This window comes from Myotis myotis, unplaced genomic scaffold (genome assembly GCF_014108235.1).
Source record: "Myotis myotis isolate mMyoMyo1 unplaced genomic scaffold, mMyoMyo1.p scaffold_m19_p_9, whole genome shotgun sequence".
NCBI classification, from domain to species: domain Eukaryota; kingdom Metazoa; phylum Chordata; class Mammalia; order Chiroptera; family Vespertilionidae; genus Myotis; species Myotis myotis.
In genome coordinates this window covers 7,352,777-7,372,219 of record NW_023416401.1, presented here as the reverse complement: position 1 = coordinate 7,372,219, position 19,443 = coordinate 7,352,777, and the positions used below count along the sequence as shown (strand labels likewise).

Genomic DNA, 19,443 nt, shown 5'->3' with positions numbered 1-19,443 from the left:
ACAGAACCTAGAGACAGAACCTAGCGAGAGAACCTGGCTGAAGAACCTAGAGACAGAACCTGGCTACAGAACCTGGATAGAACATGGCAAGAGAACCTGACTAGAACCTGGTGACTGAACCTGGCTGGAGAACCTGGACAGAACCTGGCTGGAGAACCTAGCGAGGGAACATGGCTACTGAACCTGGCTGGAGAACCTAGCAAGAGAACATGGACACAGAACCTGGCTGGAGATCCTAACCAGAACTTCGCTGGAGATCCTGAACAGAACTTGGCTGGAGATCCTGGCTAGAGATCCTGGCTAGGCTGCTTATCAACTGAACGCTGTCTCCGTGTCATTCCTTCTTCGCCGACTCCGTCTACACCTTTGGGAACCCCTGGACCTGCTGGGGTTGGACCCCAGCAAAATTTTATGGGCACAAGTTCAGGTATGTGGGTTTTATGGCCAGTATTATCCTGGTACCAAAATCAGACAAAGATACCTCAAGAAAATGACAAATCAATATGCCTTATGAAGACATAAAATCCTCAAGAAAAAAAAAAAAAGAAAAGAACACTTAAAGGACCACACAGTGAAGGTGAGTCTGAAAGGGACCACACCGGTGTGCAGCCTTCCAGTTCCCTAGATTAAGGCTAGAAAACAGGATAACCGGAGATGGGTGAAGAGTGCATGTCATAAACCAGTGGTTTTCAAACATTTTATTTGCATTCCTAACCCCTAAAACTGTTTTGAAAATATATATACACCACCTACATTTTAAAGTTGACATCAAGAATATTTCATATTTTAATGGAAATAGTTTCAAAGGATCCACTTACTGGAGTATTTAAACACTGACACTTTAATAAACTGCTGCATCACTTTAAAATATATCCAGCAGTATCTAAATATTTCCACCATCAACCATTTATACATGAACAAGCTGAAGTTATATATTTTATTTCCCTCCTTTTTCTCTTTGAGTAATTCCATTCCCAGTGTTATTTCCTATTTTAAATTTGAAACCCTTTAATTGATCATTTATCTCATGAAATTATTTTTTTTAACTTTCTATGACCATAGAGCTCTTAATGATAAAAATAACTAAATCTATTCTGGTTTATTACAATTATTTGTATATTACTGACCAAAAATAATAAATTGCATTTTAACAAATAATTATTAAATATAAGAGGTGAAAAATCAAATAAATATATTAAGAAGTTATTTAAAAATAACTTCATGGCCTTGAATATTATTAATTGCTAAAATGGGTCAAGAGTTAGTGTCAATTCTATTTATATTCTTTTTTTAATGTACCACCAAGAACCCTTGTTCACATAAATGAGTAAATAGAATGACTTTTCTTCTGTCACTCAATTCTTTTGAACTTCTTTTGAGTTACAGGACAAAATGTGCACCATCAAAAATTGTAATAATCGACCTCTACACTAGTAAGAAAAAAAATCAACCTCTACACAGTCCTCTGTAAATGTTGTTGCAAAGAATTGTGCGAGCAAAAAGACTTCACTGTTGTCAAGTCATTCGTTTTTCCATACCAACACCAATATTTCAAATTGTCCCCTTATTGGAGACAATTTGGTACCTTGGTAGTGTTGTGAATAAGTGGGAAGTGTACATGTGCCCTTCAGTAAAACTGAAGGTTGACTACGAAAGAACTGGGCAAAAAGGACCCTGTACCTCTCTCAGGTTCATGCTCAGATCAACTGGAGCATACATATGTGAAAGTTCAGGACACAGAAACAACTAGAACCCAGCCATGTGGTGATACCAGGGAAAGCCTTCACACAGCATAGCTGGAACAGCAGGGGCTTACACGGTATATTCTAAATACCACGTTTCTCAGCCTGTCTTTAAATAAAGCTACTGTATAACAGTTCCGAATTGTGTATATTCTATCTACATATGTTATCTTTAAAATTCATGCAAATTTTGTACTTTTTAAAAAATTAGCCATGAATGTTTTAATGTAAAAATGTTGCTCTACCTCCCAAATGTTCTAATGAAACTTATCCATCCAAGTAGCATTTTATTTCTCTGGCTCTGATATACTACCTGCCCTCAAGAGAGATTCATGCCGCAACCTGAGAAACAGACTCTTCTCCCAAGGTCACTTTCCTCATCTGTAAATGAGGATTAACAACTACCTGTAAGATTCTCATAAAGATCAAATGAGGTAACACATGTAGTATAGTGCTGCTGCTGCTAAGGCAGCTTTCATTCATTCAGTCACTGAACAAATAGAGTGCCTACTATCCGTCAGGCACTTACTGCATGCAGGGTATACAGTCATTAACCAGTTAACTGTTAACGGTATTTTGAATTTAATTTAAAAAGGTCCGCCGCTTGTGTCTACAGACACTTAATGGCGTACAAATGGTTAACGAAACATCAAAATCCCTGCCTCAGAACTTACATTCTAGGGGTAGAAGGAAGACAACAATTAACAGGGTAGGTTTATCATTTATAGTCACATTGGACATAAATTCTAAGAAAGCAGCAGCTTTTTCTACCACTGCCCCGAATGTCTCAAGCCAGAATTGTAGCAGGCATCAAGTCCTTCTTCCTCCACTCACCAGGTACTTATATGTGCTAATTCTCTTGAGTCTCACACCTTTCCATGCCTCCTGCTATAGCATTCATTCAAGACATCTCTTTCCTAGACTACATCAGCCCAAACTGCTTTTTCTACTTCAGTTTCCCCTTTTCCTAACCCGTTCTCCATATTGCACCTATTCTATAGAATCCAATACCCAACCGGATGCCCATCATCGCAGCAGCTCACCTGTTTCTCAAACTACAGATGCTGTCCCCATGATATATTAACTCTCTAAAAGAATTTATTTTTAGTATTTTGTTGAAGATACTCAAAACAAGCACCTGCTAGATCTTTTGGTTGACTACCTAGGACACAGGGGTACAGAATGCAAAGCTGTGTGAATTATAATCACAACTGCATATTACCATACACCAAGATAGTTTGAGAAATGAATGACAGACTTATACAATGAATTCCATTCAAGAGAAGATGATGCTCTTTATTTCAAAATGTATTAAATTGGTGTGAATAGAGAAATGTAGTGAAAGAACTGAGTCTTTCCAAGGTATTAGGAGAACTGACAAGCCCAGGTAAAAAATAACTTGTTCCATGCCATATAAATATTGTAAGGAATTTGTAAAATACATCATATGTTATATTGTTAGGGAGTTTGAATTTTATTAGTTTGTAGCTTTAATTGATAAACATTTTAATGTTAAGAGCCAGGAAACACATGGAATTGAGTTTAGTGTTTACACACCTGAAACATTAAAATAAAAGGAATTTATAGCAACAAAACCAAACTTCTTAAACACATCTTACACTAAGAATCACTATACTCTTCTTTATCCAATCCTAGTGTTCTCCAATTAAATTTTTAAAGAAACAGACAATCTTTTTAAGAAACAAACTTCTTCTTAAAATGTTGAGACTACCTCTGAAACCTTGAAATATCTCCTCTTTGAAAAACAAAAGCTTGCATAAATGCCAAAATGACATGTAGCTTTCAAAGCAAAGTTTCTGTTTTTCTTATGTACCTATTGAGGATTGAGAACTGTGCTGTCCAATATGGTAGCCACTAGAAATATGTGGCTTTTTAAACTTTAATTAATTACATAAAATCAGAAGTCCAGTTAGTCAGTGACACTAGCCACATGTGGCAGGTGGGGACAACATTCCCATCAGCACAAAACTACTTCTGCAGAGTGTTGCTCTGAGAAAGCCGCTCAAGACTTTAAATATCAACTTGATGTTGATGACTTCTAAATCTTTTCTAGTCTTTTTCCCTTAAACTAATAGAATATCTTCAGAAACCAATGACAATGAAAGGCATTTCCAAAAAAAATGTACAGTACATTAATTTATTCAATAAACATTTATGACCACTATGAACTTCTGGAATGAGGTAGATATTAATCAAATAAACATGAAGCAAACATGTATTAAGTACCTACCGCGTGCTAGGTGTTGGACAGCACACACAGAATCCACAAAAAGAAGACACGGTCCCTGCCCTCACGGAGCTCACAGCGTACTGACGCGGACAGACAAGCACAAACACCACAGCAAAGCACCGGGGGCACAACGAAGAAGGGGCTGTTCTGCTTGGAGAGCGCAGGGCAGGCTTCACAGAGGCGAGACAATGGAGCTGGGCCGCGATGAGGATGAGGAGGAGGAGGAGCTTGCCAGGTAGAGGGGGAGGGGGCGCATTCCAAGCAGAGGACACAGCACATGAGCAAGCAGAATCTTGAAAGCACATGCCACGGTGCAGGAGCGGTCCGCATGGCTAGAGCGCAAAGGAGCACACAAACTAAAGAGACGAATTAGGTTTTGGTTTTAGTGAATCATAACTATCAGGAAGTTTATCTTCACATGACACTTAGGGTAGCTTAACCATGATTCTGGTAACAACAAGGTAGTCTGAAAGCGGTCCACTCATTCCATAAATATGTGAGCCCCTTCAATAGATACCAGCACCGTGGTTAGAGTTTTTAGAAGGCTGTTTTCGTATATTTAAGAAGCAAAATAAACCTAGAATAAAGGTTTCTTTAAGCTGAACTCACACGGCTTTGCCTATACACTACTCAAGGTCCCAATTTTTACTAACATGAGCTCCCTCTACTCCTATCACTCTTCATATCTTAACACCTTCTTAACTATCAAACTAAAGTCACACCATTTCAGCCCCGCCTCCCACCCTGCCTCTCTAAACAAGGTACCTGCCAATGTCCCATGGGAACCTGTGCAAGGTAACCAAGGCTACAGACGAGGAAACACTGCAATCTAACCTCCGTAACAGCTTTTGGAATTAAACTATTGTAAACAAACTAGGAAGCTGATTTCTGAATAAAGAGATATGAAACAGAGACCCCATACCTTTTAGGAAAAGTGAAAGAAGAGGAGGAAAACAGCTTGGGCAGAAAGTTCCTTGCACTGGCTACCAGGCAGCACTGCTCACTGAGGTAGCTTAGTGCTTGGAAAGGTGCACAGGGGCAGGAAAGGAACTAACATGGGTCAAATACTTGGGGAGATGTTTTCATATAATTCCTCTTCACCCCTCACAATGCTCACTAAGGGAAGGACTCTACTACCTGACTGAGACAGCTGAGGCCATCACAGCGTAAGGAAGTTGCCCGGGTCTGTGTGAGCTCGTAAGTGGCAGAGCCAGGGCCTCAATCCACGGGCCTGGATCCGAGGCCCTTGCCCTGGACACCACCACCTCGGGGCTCCCAAGTGCAGGCAGGGCTACGTCAGCCACATCCCTGGGAAGAAAAGCCCTTCCTTTCCCTTCACCATTTTCCGTCCGTGTGAGACAATGGTAGTGGCAACACACATACACACATATCTATGGAATTTACAGGAAGAAATTTTAAGAAAAAATGGTTATAAGATAAGTTGCCCTTGGGAGGGGTGGGGTTAAAGGTGCTTTTGTAAAGATATTGGGTGCATTAATACAACTAAATTAACATTATAATTCAAATGCTACTTGTTTAAATTCCTATACTACAAACCATCAACTAAACCTAAAAATAAGAGCTAATGGGAAAATCTCTAATCACTGTATTAGGATGAGAACATTCTTGAAAGTCATTATCCTCAACAAGTCAAAATAAAAACTCCCCTTTCTCAAACCATAATCCTGAAAATGAATAGGTAACTATAAACTATATGGTAAGAATACATGCCACATTAAAATGCTGCCTCTTTTTGGCAACAGGAACTATTTTAAGGGGGCGGGCGGGGGGGGGGGGGTGGACAATTAACATCGACAAAGAAATATTTTGTAAATAGTCCCAACATGCGAAAAGTATGCTGGCCTAGAGAGATACTGAAATGTGTTTTCAACTGTGTACAATTTACATAGGCTCCTCCTCTGGAAGGACTGCACTACCAGAAAATTAATCAGATTTATAAGTCAAAATGCTTAGCAGGAGGAGAAAAAACAAAAAACTGGACATACAATTAAAATCTCAGTGTTATATTTGAAAGTTGTTTAGAGAGCTCTTGAAATAGAATGCAGATGTCATAAGTAAGTTAACCAACCTTATTCTGATTGAGAGGATCATTCCGCAGTCTCTGTTTGTTCTTCTGTAATTTACTAGGCATCATCTTTCCAGTTCTGAAGTCAAAACTGCTGAGGTCAACAGTATTTCCCAGGTACCTTGCCAACTGAGGTTTGCTTCTGAACTTCTTACCACTCGGACTAGAAGAAAGATAATGTTAATTGTACAAAATAGAGCAACATTTACCCTACACTCTACATAAAACTTTTTTCATACTGTCCTTCCTGGTCCCAACTGTTACATCACAACTGAACATGTTAAATGTGAGTGTTAGAGGAACTCAGTAACTTCACCATAAAGAGATCATGTGCCACCTAATGTAACACTTCGCTAGGTCCACCACCTGTAGTAGCAGGTGTTACTACAGGTCACCCCAATGGGCACTCACTCAGCAACCACTGACAGAATCCCAACACAATCGCTTGCACAGCACAACGTGCACCCTGCAACTGTCTTCAATCTCACAAACTGTTTTCCAAACTGACTTTTGAAATGCTACTTTTTTGTAAATACTACAGACACAACGTCAGCAGTAATCAGAAAGAACTTCAGCACAAACTCTTCTGAAACCAACACCTTTGTTAAAAACACACATACACAGCAGTGGCCGGTTTGGCTCAGTGGATAGAGCATCGGCCTGCGGACCAAAGGGTCCTGGGTTCCATTCCGGCCTGGGCCCTGGTTGGGGTTTGTGCAGGAAGCAACCAATCAATGTGTTTCTCTCACATCGATGTTTCTCTCTGTCTTTCCCTCTCTCTAAAAATCAATGGAAAACATCCTCGGGCAAGAATTAACAAAAACAACAACAAAGACACACACACACACACACACACACACACACACAAAACTTAGAATCCATATATCTTTGGGCTACCAATTTGAACTCATTTACAATAGAAAAAAAAAAAATTTAATTTTGACAATATTTAATGCTCCCTAAAGTAACTACTGAAAGGAAAACTGTTGGGGGTTGCCAATGTGTTTATACAATGCTGACATTAGTTTTGTTAGCCAAAACCCTACTGTAAAGAAGGGCTCTCCATTCCCCCCCCCCCCCCCCCCACCTCCCGCCTTCCACTCTCTCTAAAAACCAATGGAAAAAACATCCCCGGGAGAGGATTAACAACAAAAAAAGAAATATTGTCAAAGCTGGAAAATCACAAAAGTGCTAGGATTACAGAGAAGGCTAAACTGATATGTTCTAAAAAATATTCTCTGTGTGGCATTGCCCCAAAGTCTTATCTAAATCTTCTGACCAAATGTGCTAGAATAAACTATTAAAATCAGTGGGACAAATAACCAGAAGTGAATTGTGAGAATTCTAGAATACCTCTCACCAAAGACAACATGTTATATTTAGAACTTAAACTTGTACCAACTGACTACTATAGAAGAAAAATAATTCAACAGGAAGTCAGAAGAGAAAAGGCTGGAAAACTAAGCAATAAAATATTCCCCTGGAACAGCAAAACTTCTCTCTGGGTCAAATCCAAACCAACACACCCCTCTTTGTCACAAACTCTGGTATTCTGCCGCCACCAACTTCAAGACAATGGAAGATCAGATCAACATTCTTTTTCCACAATCACATGACGTAAGCATTCCTGAAACACAATTCAATGTATAGAATTCTGCCTACAGATGAAAATAACAACCAGAAGTAACAGAATAGAACAAAGCAGACAACAAGAACAGCAGAGGAAAGGACGTTAAGATTATGTATAAGCAAGCCTCAACTCCCATTCTAACCCAGATTTCAAAATATGCTCAGTATCGTAAAATAAAATAGCCTGTAACCCTCAATGTTGTCCAAAACTTGAATCATCTCTCCCCACCACAAACTTCCACCCCTCATCTTCTTGTACTGCCCTGGGTTGCAGCATCACTGCCCACCTAGCACCTAATCCTCAAGCTAGAAGGTAATCACAATGCCTCATCCCTCAGCCACACATCCAGTGTCAAGCTCTAAATGTTCAGACTCCTCAATGCTGACAATACAGCTTCACCTCCTTAATAACACATCAAAACCCTTCAATCTGTTTAAGATGTTTTTTTTTTTCCTAGACCCTTTTCCCACCAGCCCTGGGTACCCTGAATTCCAAACTCAAAGTCACGAAAATATGCATGTCTTTCCAGATGAAAGGATGAGCATAAGCAATGCCTGTCATAAAACTATTAAATCCTCCAAGCCCGACTACTATGTCATCTCCTCCATAATGCTGTTTGTGATTCTCCAATCCTAATTAGAAATAATTCTGCTATCCTTGCCATTATACTTCTTTATAACAAAACAACCAGAAATTACAATGCCACCTTTTAAACCCTCAAACACAATTTATACAGGCTTGCACAAAACAAAGTAACTTCCTGAAAGCAAAAAACTTGTATCAGTTGAACAGTAAAAAAATATGGTTTTCATTTGCAGACACACTGAAATGGCCAATTCTATGCTTATTTAAAAGTTATATTGCATGGAATTTAAAAAATTAAACTGGAAAATATTTTCGTGAATAATCTAGTCCACATAAGAAATGAAATATTACCTAAAGACCCAAATTAATTTGAAAAGTTGGTAAAGATTTCTCTGTTATTATGTCACATATATAACTACAATTAATTTTAATTAAGTTAAAATAGCCATATAGTCCTTAAAATTAGATATACCAATTACTGGTAAAAAAGGTTTTGGCAGTCTGGCTGGTGTGACTCAGTAGTTGAGCATCAATCTATGAGTCAAGAGTCACAGTTTGATTCCCAGTCAGGGCACGTACCCAGGTTGTGAGCTCAACCCCCAGAAGGGGGCATGCAGGAGGCAGCCCACCAATGATTCTCTTTCATCACTGATGTTTCTATCTCTCTCTCCCTCTCCCTTCCTCTCTGAAGTCAATAAAAATATTTTTAAAAGATTTTGATGAATTATTTAGCATACCTCAGAAGCAAAAAAAAAAACCTCTCCAAAAAAATAAAATGAAAATTTTCAATCAGATATCTCTCTAATAAGATCTCATCTATACTAATAAAAGAGTAATATGCTAATTAGACAAGACAGACCAATGTCCTTCTGGACAAAGCCGTGGCGGCTGCAAGGGCCAGCAGTGGCAGTGCCTTCCCCTGATCGGCCCCGTCGCCTTCCGCAGAGGGAGGCCAGACTGCATCTTAGGCCCACTCCTTGCGGGGAATGGGCCTAAGCTGTCAGTAGAACATCCCCTAAAGGCTCCCGGACTGCGAGAGGGGGCAGGCTGGGCTAGGGACCCCCCCCCGCACAAATTTTCGTGCTCTGGGCCTCTAGGAAATGCAATAAAAAGCTGAGTTCCAGAGTGTATTTTCTTTTCACAGACTAATGTTTCAAATGATGAAAATGTTAAGGTAGCAACTTCTACCAAAAAAAATAAGCACTGTTATTCTTAGGATATGGCTTAGAGACAACTAACTAGAATGTCATTTCTTAAAGAAGCAATTGACTAATTTCACAAATTAGTAGTTCCTGCAATAAGTAGTTCCTTATGTAACAGGTGAAATGCCAGTTACCTGCTATGTAGTAGTATCTACATACGAGAGCCTCACTCTAACATTCCTCTACAGAACAAAACTCATCAGAGATCTCCCAGTTGTAGATATTTCTCTCCCAAAGTAAAAAAATCTAAATACTTAAGGACGCCATTAAGCATCCAGTTGCTGGGAGAAGCCAATTCACCCTCTCCAGGAGCATCTCTGCTGGACATGGACCCTGAGTCCAGCCCCTGTCCTACTGGTGGTTCCAGCACCTGCTCTGGCTCCTGCAAGTGCGAGCGATGCAAATGCACCACCTGCAAGAAAAGCTGCTGCCCCTGCTGCCCTGGCAGAGTGCTAGAAGGGTGCAAGGACCCTGTGCAAAGGTGGAGAGGGGCACAACTGAGGCTCAGACGTGCAGCTGCCTGCCAAGGAGATGAGGACCTGCCCTGTGTGAAACGTGTGTAAATGCTGCTGGGGGCCAGTGGCACCTCTCTCTGCAGGAAGGCGTGGCTGTGTATCCTCCACCCCTGCTAGCTGCTGGCAAGCGACAATAAATCTATGACTGATGAATGGCATTAAAAAAAAAAAGAAAACCTCAGTTAAGAGGCTATATTCATGAAAAGTGATGGCGCAGTCTATGATCTAAGTGAGCAATTTAGTATGGCTTCAAATAGTTCCTATGTTTAGTGATTTTAAAAATCAAACGGAAGTATGCATTGTAAGAAAGGACGGACATACTCTACAGATAAACTAAATGAGTAAGGAAGGAAAATGGTGGAAATCAAGTTTTAACTATTAGCATATCAAAAGAAAGTAGAAATATCAACTAGTATTCAGTCAGATCTAATCCATCCCAAGTCCCTACCCCCTGTCATAAAGATGGACATCTATGAAGCATCTATACTGAATAGCTACAGGTACTGTCATACACACTATTGCCTTCAGAATCGTGGTACAGGCATTTGCTTCCCCTAACTGCTATCGCTTGTGCTTCGCGCTTTAAGTTGGCTTGGCTGTCCCAGTGGATTTTAAGACCAGGGACCTTCTACTGCAGAAGATGAAGCCAATCATAGAAAAGACGAGGCCCCAAGAGAATAGTTATGCAGGAATTCTGCCCATCACATATAGACCATCTACACAGTAGCAACATGACCCTGGAAGTGGCTGAGAAAGTAAATGCTAGATGAACACACAAAAATGATACGTCATTTAAGTTCTGGTCGCACCCAGAGTGACAAAGTTATCAGGTGCCTGCACTCTAAGATGGCTGCTGTGGGTCCCGGTCTCAAGCACACCAGGACTTAATGTACCTAAGAGCATCAAAATGTAACTTAGGGAAATTACTTTTTTTTTAAAGCTCTAGTAGACTAGTGAACGATATTAGTCATTTTCAGTTTTCTCTGTCCAGAGTGACTACTTCTAACCCCAGTAATGAAATACTAATATTTTCACTTTCGACCACAAAGAACATTCCCTATCAACTACCCCATAGATATGCCAATCCTGAACCAACTTGTGATCTCACCTTTAACTTCTACCCACTAAGTGCCCTGAAGAAAATAATCTAGTGAAAATCAATGAGTTGTATTTTTCCAGTTCATATAAGAACATTTCATCACTTGAACGGTCTTTGCTTGCTTTCATTTTGACTAAACTGTTTAAACCAAACTCTATCTTAGAGGTTTCTAAATATAGAGTAAAAGAAAATTTTTTTTTATTTGGCATGTGGCTTTTAAATTAAAAAAAAAAAAAAAAACACGCTAATTGAGATACCAGTAATACTTAAATAATAGTCACCTCACTTTAATGGTATTCACATTCTGTCACCCTATAAATTCACCTGTAATCATAATTATCTTTAGTTATCTGGGCTAGACAACTCTAACATGCTGTGAAAGTCTAGGACAGCGGTTCTCAACCTGTGGGTCGCGACTCCTTTGGCGGTCGAATGACCCTTTCACAGGGGTCGCCTAAGACCATCCTGCATATCAGATATTTACATTACAAATTCATAACAGTAGCAACATTACAGTTATGAAATAGCAACGAAAATAATTTTATGGTTGGGTCACAACATGAGGAACTGTATTTAAAGGGCCAGAAGGGCCCTGATCGGTTTGGCTCAGTGGATAGAGCGTCGGCCTGCGGACTGAGGGATCCCGGGTTCGATTCCGGTCAAGGGCATGTACCTTGTTTGCAGGCACATCCCCAGTAGGAGGAGGTGTGCAGGAGGCAGCTGATCGATGTTTCTCTCTCATCGATGTTTCAAACTCTCTATCCCTCTCCCTTCCTCTCTGTAAAAAAATCAATAAAATATATTTTAAAAAAAATAAAAATAAAAAGTGAAGGGCCAGAAGGTTGAGAACCACTGGTCTAGGATATACTAATTGCCCCTTACGAAGGCCCACTGTTTGCATGTGGAACTGCACTTTGAAAACACTCCTCGAGTAGAACAGAACACATTTTTGCATGTTACTTTGGTATGAATAATCATATTTAGTCAAACCATTACGAGGAGACCAGAGGTCTGAGCAAACACAAATATATCGTCAAAGGAATTTATAACGGGATGAACTGTGAGGGAGGGCAACAATCTGAGTGGAATAGGATGAACTGGACGATGAGGGGCAAGTAGCACTGTGGATGGCAGGTGGTTACCTGTGAGACTAAAGATAAAGAGCATGCTCAGTGGTGCCCTACCCTCCAACAATATCAGGGAGCACAGGGAATGAAAATCTCCACACTGAAAATGCTGTAAGCTGCACTGGAAAAGTTTAAGAGTAAGGAAATATCAACTTTCTATCTTTTTCTGCCTCCTTAAATGTTAAAGCTTACCTGTTACTTACAAGAATAAGTATTGAAAAAAAGAGATTTCTCTAACATTAAATAACTATTGTCTCCAGAAATCAAATTTTAGCTAAGACTAAACATCTGCAATTAAAGTTATCTTTTTGGACTTAGGTACTGTGATACTGCAATTTATAAGAAATACAATGGTTATTTCATATGCATGTGGTCTTCATCCTTCCCTGACTCACAGCTCCCAAATCCCTTGAATTCCCTTAGTGGTGTCTCTTGTTTTGTTGAGGTGACTTCTGGATCCTTCAAGGATGGTGCCTGGTTGCCAACAGGAGCAACCATGTCAGAGAATAGGAACTTTCAGTCCCACCTCTTGACATGAGGAGGGGAGAGGGACTGCAGGTTGAATCAACTGCCAATGACCAATGACTTAGTTATGTCTGGGTCATGAGCCTTCATAAACATCTAGCTCCTCAGCATTTTCTGGGAGAATTCCACGTTGGGGCATCAGAAAGCTTCCACATGCCCCAAGCTCCAAGACAGAAGCTCTTTCCTTCAGGACCTCCCCTGTGTATCTTCTCATCTAGTTGCTGATTTGCATCCTTTAATATCCTTTGTAATACATCAATGATCTAGTGAATGAATGGGTTTGCCTCAGTTCTGTGAGCCGTTCTAGCAAATTAATAGAGGAGAACCTCTGATTTATAGATGGTCAGAAGTTCAGGTAACAACCTGGGCTTGTGCCTGGCATCTGAAGTGGAAGGCAGCTTGGTGGGACTGAGCCCCTAACCTACGGGATCTATCCCCAGGTACACAGTGTCAGAATTGAGTTGAATTCTTGAACACCCTGCTGGGGTCTGAGACTTGCTTGTTGGTGTGGGGAAGCTGCCACATGCACATAAGAATTAGGTCAGGGAACCCTTTTCAGATACAAAACATATAATCAGAAAACCAATTAATTCAAAGAATAATACCACTGCTTTAAAACTACATGACATACATGCAGAAAAATCTACAGGTCAGTTCTCCACTCCCTCAACCTTTAAATGTAGACCTTGCCTAAAATGAACCATCCTGAGCCCTCCTTTATAGTTTGTTCCTGGTAGCTTTTATCTACTCTTATCTTACTTATTATCTTTCATCTCTAACCAGTTAGTACATCCAGTTCCTCCATAATCACCTTCGAATCCATCCTTCCTTTCCACTGCCACTGCCTAAGTTATTTATCACTAGAAGCCCGGTGCACAAAATTCATACACTGGAGGGGTGGGGGTCGGGGAAGCTGTGTCCCTCAGCCCGGCCTGCACCCTCTAGCAGCTGGGACCCCTTGCTCCTTACCGCCTGCCTGCAGCAGAGGCAGGAGAGGCTCCCGCCACCACAGCTGTGCTCACCAGCCATGAGCCTGGCTTCTGGCCAAGCAGCACTCCCCCTATGGTGCACTAACCACCAGGGGGAAGTTCCTGCGTTGAGCATCTGACCCCTGGTGGTCAGTGCGCGTCACAGTGACCGGTTGTTCCACCAGCTGTTCTGCTGTTTGGTCGATTTGCATATTAGGTTTTTATTATTATTTATCATGGTCTAAATCACCATGGTAGGCTGATTTTCTATTTGCTAAGTCTCGTTGCATTCTAAATTCTCTAGATTGCTCTTCCTAGAACACCACTACAATCTATCCGATGAAGCCCACAATGGACTTCAACTCACTAGCAAAAGGGAGCCAAATACCTGCATTTGAGATCCTTTTCCTTCCAGCCTTCTCCTAACCTTTCAACCCTACTTTCCACTCCTCTTACCCAGTGACCTCTTCTCTAACCACATTGGTTTACTCACTCTATCCTGAACCGGCTGAATGGTTTCCCTCTTCAGCCCTTTGTGAACCATGTATTTCACCTGGTCCATAATGCATGACTTTACCGCAAACTCCAAAGAGACCAGAAATACCAATCCACCTGTACCTCTTCCATAAGCCTTAACGAAACCATACAGCTTACTCCCTGTATCAGGCAAATAATTATGAATTGCCTGTTGGCATCTCTTATATCCTAGTTTCAAAATACTGAGTTCTGTATGGTTATAAAACTTCCACAAGTTTAAATCTTATCTTCACAAATAGCATACTAAAGTCATTATTTATGAATGAAATGATGTCAAATTTTCTTCAAAATAATGCAGACTGAGTCAGGAGTAGCAGATTGAGGCATGGATGAAATAAGATGGGCAACCTTTGTACTTACTTGGTAGTTTCTAACGTGATTCCCTCTTTTACATATATGTTTGAAATTTCCTATAATGTTTAAAATATAAATATTAAAGTATGCAAGCTTAATATTTCCTCTGAAAACTGGAAAGTTCTTTTTAAGAATATGAAGTTTGGGCAAGTAATTTGAGCATTAAATAATTTCTTTAGCCCTGGCCAGTTAGCTTGGTTGGTTGGAGCATCGTCCCCTTACACCAAGATGGGGTCGGTCAGGACACATGCAAGAATCAACCAATGAGTGCAAGGATGGGTTGGAGCAACAAGTCAATGTCTGTCTGCCTGTCTCTCTCTGTCCCTTCCTCTCTCTCTCTCTCTCAAATCAATAAAATTTTTTAAATAGAATTTCTTTACTGGGGGGGGGGGGGGGGAGAACTATTTTTTTAAGTATCAATAAGGAAAAAATTGTTTACAATTTGGATACTAATAAAATGTAAGAGCATTCCATTTTTTCTTTTAACATAAATGTTTAAGGAATCACCATACAATTTTAAACAGTAGTAAAAGACCTTAAGTATAATTCAAATTGTACCAATCATTCTCATTCCTTAAACTAGCATTTACGTAACAAAAACGACATACCGTGTGTTACTGGTAGCAAGTTCTATTATCGCCATATCACAGAAAAAAACAAAAAAAGCCAGGTTGATCCATTAAAAAAAAATACTTCTTTTTTTTTTAATCTTCCTTGTTCAGAAGTACACTCACTTTCTGAACAAAGAGAAAAGAAAAACACTGGCTGTTTTGGTTAAACTGGACAATGGACACTGCTGTGGAAAAGTCAGAAGTTAAATATGTCTGGGAATGATTTCAAAATAAAAAGGGGGGGGAATATTGATGAAACAAGATTGGCCAGAAGTTGTTCATTCATATGCTCAACTGGTTGATGAGCACATAGGGGATTCATTACACTTTTCCATCTGCTTCTCAGCACAGGGGGGATTCATTACACTTTCCCATCTACTTTTGCTTCTGCATACGTTTGAACTTTTCCATAATAAAAAATAGATAGCTAAATATACCCCAAACCAGACTATATTTTCAAAAAAAAGAAGAGGCTAGTGGCCTCCAAGATAGGCCTTTTTAAAGAGATGCATACATCATTGCACACATGTTAAAAAGAATTTTAAGGACATTCATCCTTGCCTTAATCTATGATTCTTCCAGCATAAAAAGAACAAGGAAAAAATATCAAGATACATTATTTAAAAATCTCTGAGAGGATGATGTTCTTCTTCCTCACATTTACAAATCACTCACAATTGTTCCTGACAAATGTTAAGTGTTCAATTTTAAAATCTAATTTTAAATTACATTTGCTATTACTTATATTCATACACAGCTTATGTAATCAAGTTCCCAAACAAATTAGTTTGAACTTAAATTACAAGACAAGACAAAATCATAAGGTCGACAGATATTATTCAAATTTCATTCTATTCCATACTTCTATTTTCCTTCTTTAGGAAGTTTTAGTTTTTTGAAGTTCTGATGAAATTAAGTAAAACTTCATTTCACACCTTCCTAGCCACCTCTTCGTGGAAGTGGCAAACAACAATAAAAGATCAATAACAAGAGTTGAAAAGCGTATGAATATTCCTAGCCAAACAGTAAACCCAGGAAATGAGAGTTGATGATGTATTTCAAATTCATCATGCAAGTCTGAGAACATCTCAAACATAGGATAAAAGGTTATGAATTTTCTATTAGTCACTCTATAAAATCTTTTTTTAAAAAGTATCACTTCCCTTGCAAATCACCTGTTTCTGTTCCATTTATTAAAACCAACTTATGATTCTGTTTCACAAATGGAATGTTTAAAGCAATTTGAAAATATCATCTGTCAATTTTGTTGGAGATTATTTTTAGAGTGTGTCAGTTCCCTTTAAGCTCCGTATTTCCTCTACGGCAGGTATTGTGGTGGGAGTCATGGCAGGTAAGACTCTGCATGGCAGATTCTAAAAATCAGACGTAGGACAGATGGCAATGTTGCACCCTAACAAAAATTTCTCTAGCACATGACTAAAAGATGTACTGGTACTGCTGACAAAGAGTTATCAGAGCACAATTTCCACCAGACTTATATGTCTTTTATTTATGGGTCCAGGCTTTAAACACACAATTATCAAGGAAAAAAACAAACAAACTAAAAGCAAGTCAAACTTTCAATTATGCAATAAATGCTTAATATTGCATTTCTTTCCTTCTTCCAACTAAAAGATTTTTGGTCTGCAAGGTCTATTTCAACTGTACGTCAACTCTGAAAGAAGCGTGTGTTTTTGCAGGAACATATAAACCTATCTCAATGTGCCACATTTAGCCTGCGAGTTACAACTGATTTCACCTCATTTCAGTGAACGCTTTAAAATGAAGACCTATAGCTTGCTCCTTAGGAAATGTGTTGCCTATCTGAACATCTGAGAAATAACAGGGTCAACCTAGTTAAATATTTGAAAAAGGGGGGAGGAGGGAGGAAAAGGGCAACATTTCTAAACAAAAATGATCACGTCTATTACCCAGAATGAAACTGCTTTAATTAATGGCAATTTTCCCTTTTCAATATTACAGGGCTAGAAGATCATCTTTTGGTCCAACGTCTTCACTGCCAAATAGGATTTAAAATTTACCCTTTGTCAACTTTAAGATGCAAGTGTAATAATACATAATTACATTATTTGAGTAGTATCCCAAGCGGATTATGCACGAGATGTTGCAATAAGAAGATGAGTAAGGAGCTCTATTTGAGGCTGCAGAACAGGGTGGGTAAGAGTTCTGGGGTTAAACCACCTACATCAGGACTCCAACTCTGCACTAGGCAGCAGTCCAACCTCGAGCACACTCCTTCACTCCCCCATCCTAACTCCCCATATGTAAATTGGAGATAACTGTACTATGCTTCATGGGGCTATAAGGATCAGGAGGCAGTCGATCAATGATTCTCTCTCATCATTGATAGTTCCATCTTTCTCTCCCTCTTCAGATAATACTGAAAAGCATTTAGCAAAATAATACTAATAGCTGCCAAAATTACGAGAGCTGTGACACTGCATACACATAAAATTAAGTTACATAAGATCCTATACTATATACTATACACTATACACTTTATACTAAATCCTATATACACTATAGAGTCAGTAAAATTTGAATGTTGATTTCTTACTGTGTCTGTGCCTTATGAGTATCTTTTCTACCATTTTCACTATCCTACGTAATCCTATATAATAAAGAGGTGATATGCAAATTAACCCTCAAGCCCTCACAAGATGGCTGCCTATGACCAGGTCAGCAGGGGGGTTAGTGAGGGACGACCAAACAACTGAAGCAGCAGGCTGCATGGGGTGACCAGACCGGCAGGGGGGGTAGTTAGGGACGACCAAACGACTGAACAAGCAGGTTGCATGGGGCGACCAGGCCGGCAGGGGGGGTAGTTAGGGACGACCAAATGACTGAACAAGCAGGCTGCCTGGGATGACCAGGCCAGCAGGGGGGTGAGGGACGACCAAACAACTGAACAGCAGGCTGTGTGGGGCAACCAGGCTGGCGGGGGGGGGGGGGGGGGGGGCGCAGTTGGGGGCGACCAGGCCAGCAGGGGGGGGCAGTAAGAGGCGACCAGGCCAGCAAGGGGGGGGGCAGTTAGGGGCGACCAAGCCGGCAGGGGGAGGGGGATGCAGTTAGGAGCAACCAGGTGGGCAGGGAGGGGGCAGTTGGGGGAGACCTGGCCGGCTGGGGGGGTTAGTTAGGGGTGATCAGGCCAGCATGCAGAGGCAGTGATGGGCGATTAGGCCGGGGGGTGAGGGGGGCCGTTAGGGGCAACCAGGCAGGCAGGCAGATGAGCAATTAGGAGCCAGCGGTCCAAGATTGTGAGAGGGATGACCAACTGCCAGTTTAGGCCCAATCCTGGCAGTCGGACATCCCCCAAGGGGTCCTGGATTGGAGAGGGTGCAGTCTGGGCTGACACACACACACACACACACACACACACACACACCCCACTCCCTGTACACAAATTTCATGCACCAGGCCTCTAGTATCTCTGATAAGCATCTTATTTGCTATGAAGAGAGACTAAATCTCTAATTTTTTTTTTTAAAGCTGTATCTCTGCCCTAGCTGGTTTGGCTCAGTGGATGAGAGTGTCGGCCTGCGGACTGAAGGGTCCCAGGTTCGATTCTGGTCAAGGACACATACACAGGTTGCAGATTTGATCCCCAGTAGGGGGCGTGCAGGAGGCAGTCGATCAATGATTCTCTCTCATCATTGATAGTTCCATCTTTCTCTCCCTCTCCCTTCCTCTCTGAAATCACTAAAAATATTTTTTTAAAAGCTGTATCTCTAACATTAAAAAAGAAAAAAGCTCTCTGTCCTTCTATGATACCCTGAACATGATAAAAATTAGAACTTGAAAATAGATGGACTTAGTAAAATATCTCAATCTATTCCATCTTAGCACAACACCACAGGTAATATAAAACAACGGCTAAGAAGCCATTTAAGACTTCTTTTACAAAATTTTAACTGTCATATCAACTGGTAAACACTTATTTAGCATCCGTGTGTTCAGCACTGTGCATGGGGGGGAAGAGATTTGTGAGAAAGCCACAGATTCTATGGAAATGAACATGAAAGTAATACAGGGACACACAAATGATCCAAAATATATATTTTTTTGGAAGGACCATTTATTGAAAGTCGGACATTTTAATATTTAAGAACTGTGGCAATGGATCTCTCCTTGATTTACTCAGCTAGTTTTTTTCCAACAAAGACTACATGAGTTGTTGTTTTTTTAAGACA

At 40.3% G+C, this 19,443-nt stretch overlaps 1 protein-coding gene and 1 pseudogene across 3 annotated transcripts in view; one reads left to right on the top strand and one right to left on the bottom strand.

Annotated features, from left to right (window-relative positions):
* Positions 1 to 19,443, bottom strand: part of MBD2 (methyl-CpG binding domain protein 2) — a 50,719-nt gene that overhangs the window by 26,582 nt on the left and 4,694 nt on the right. For all 3 annotated transcript variants that reach the window (XM_036321822.1, XM_036321821.1, XM_036321820.1), the window contains one exon: positions 6,083 to 6,242. In XM_036321822.1, the coding sequence (XP_036177715.1) occupies positions 6,083 to 6,242 (160 nt within the window). The remainder of the gene's footprint in view (positions 1 to 6,082; positions 6,243 to 19,443) is intronic.
* LOC118663155 lies at positions 9,823 to 10,031 on the top strand (annotated as a pseudogene).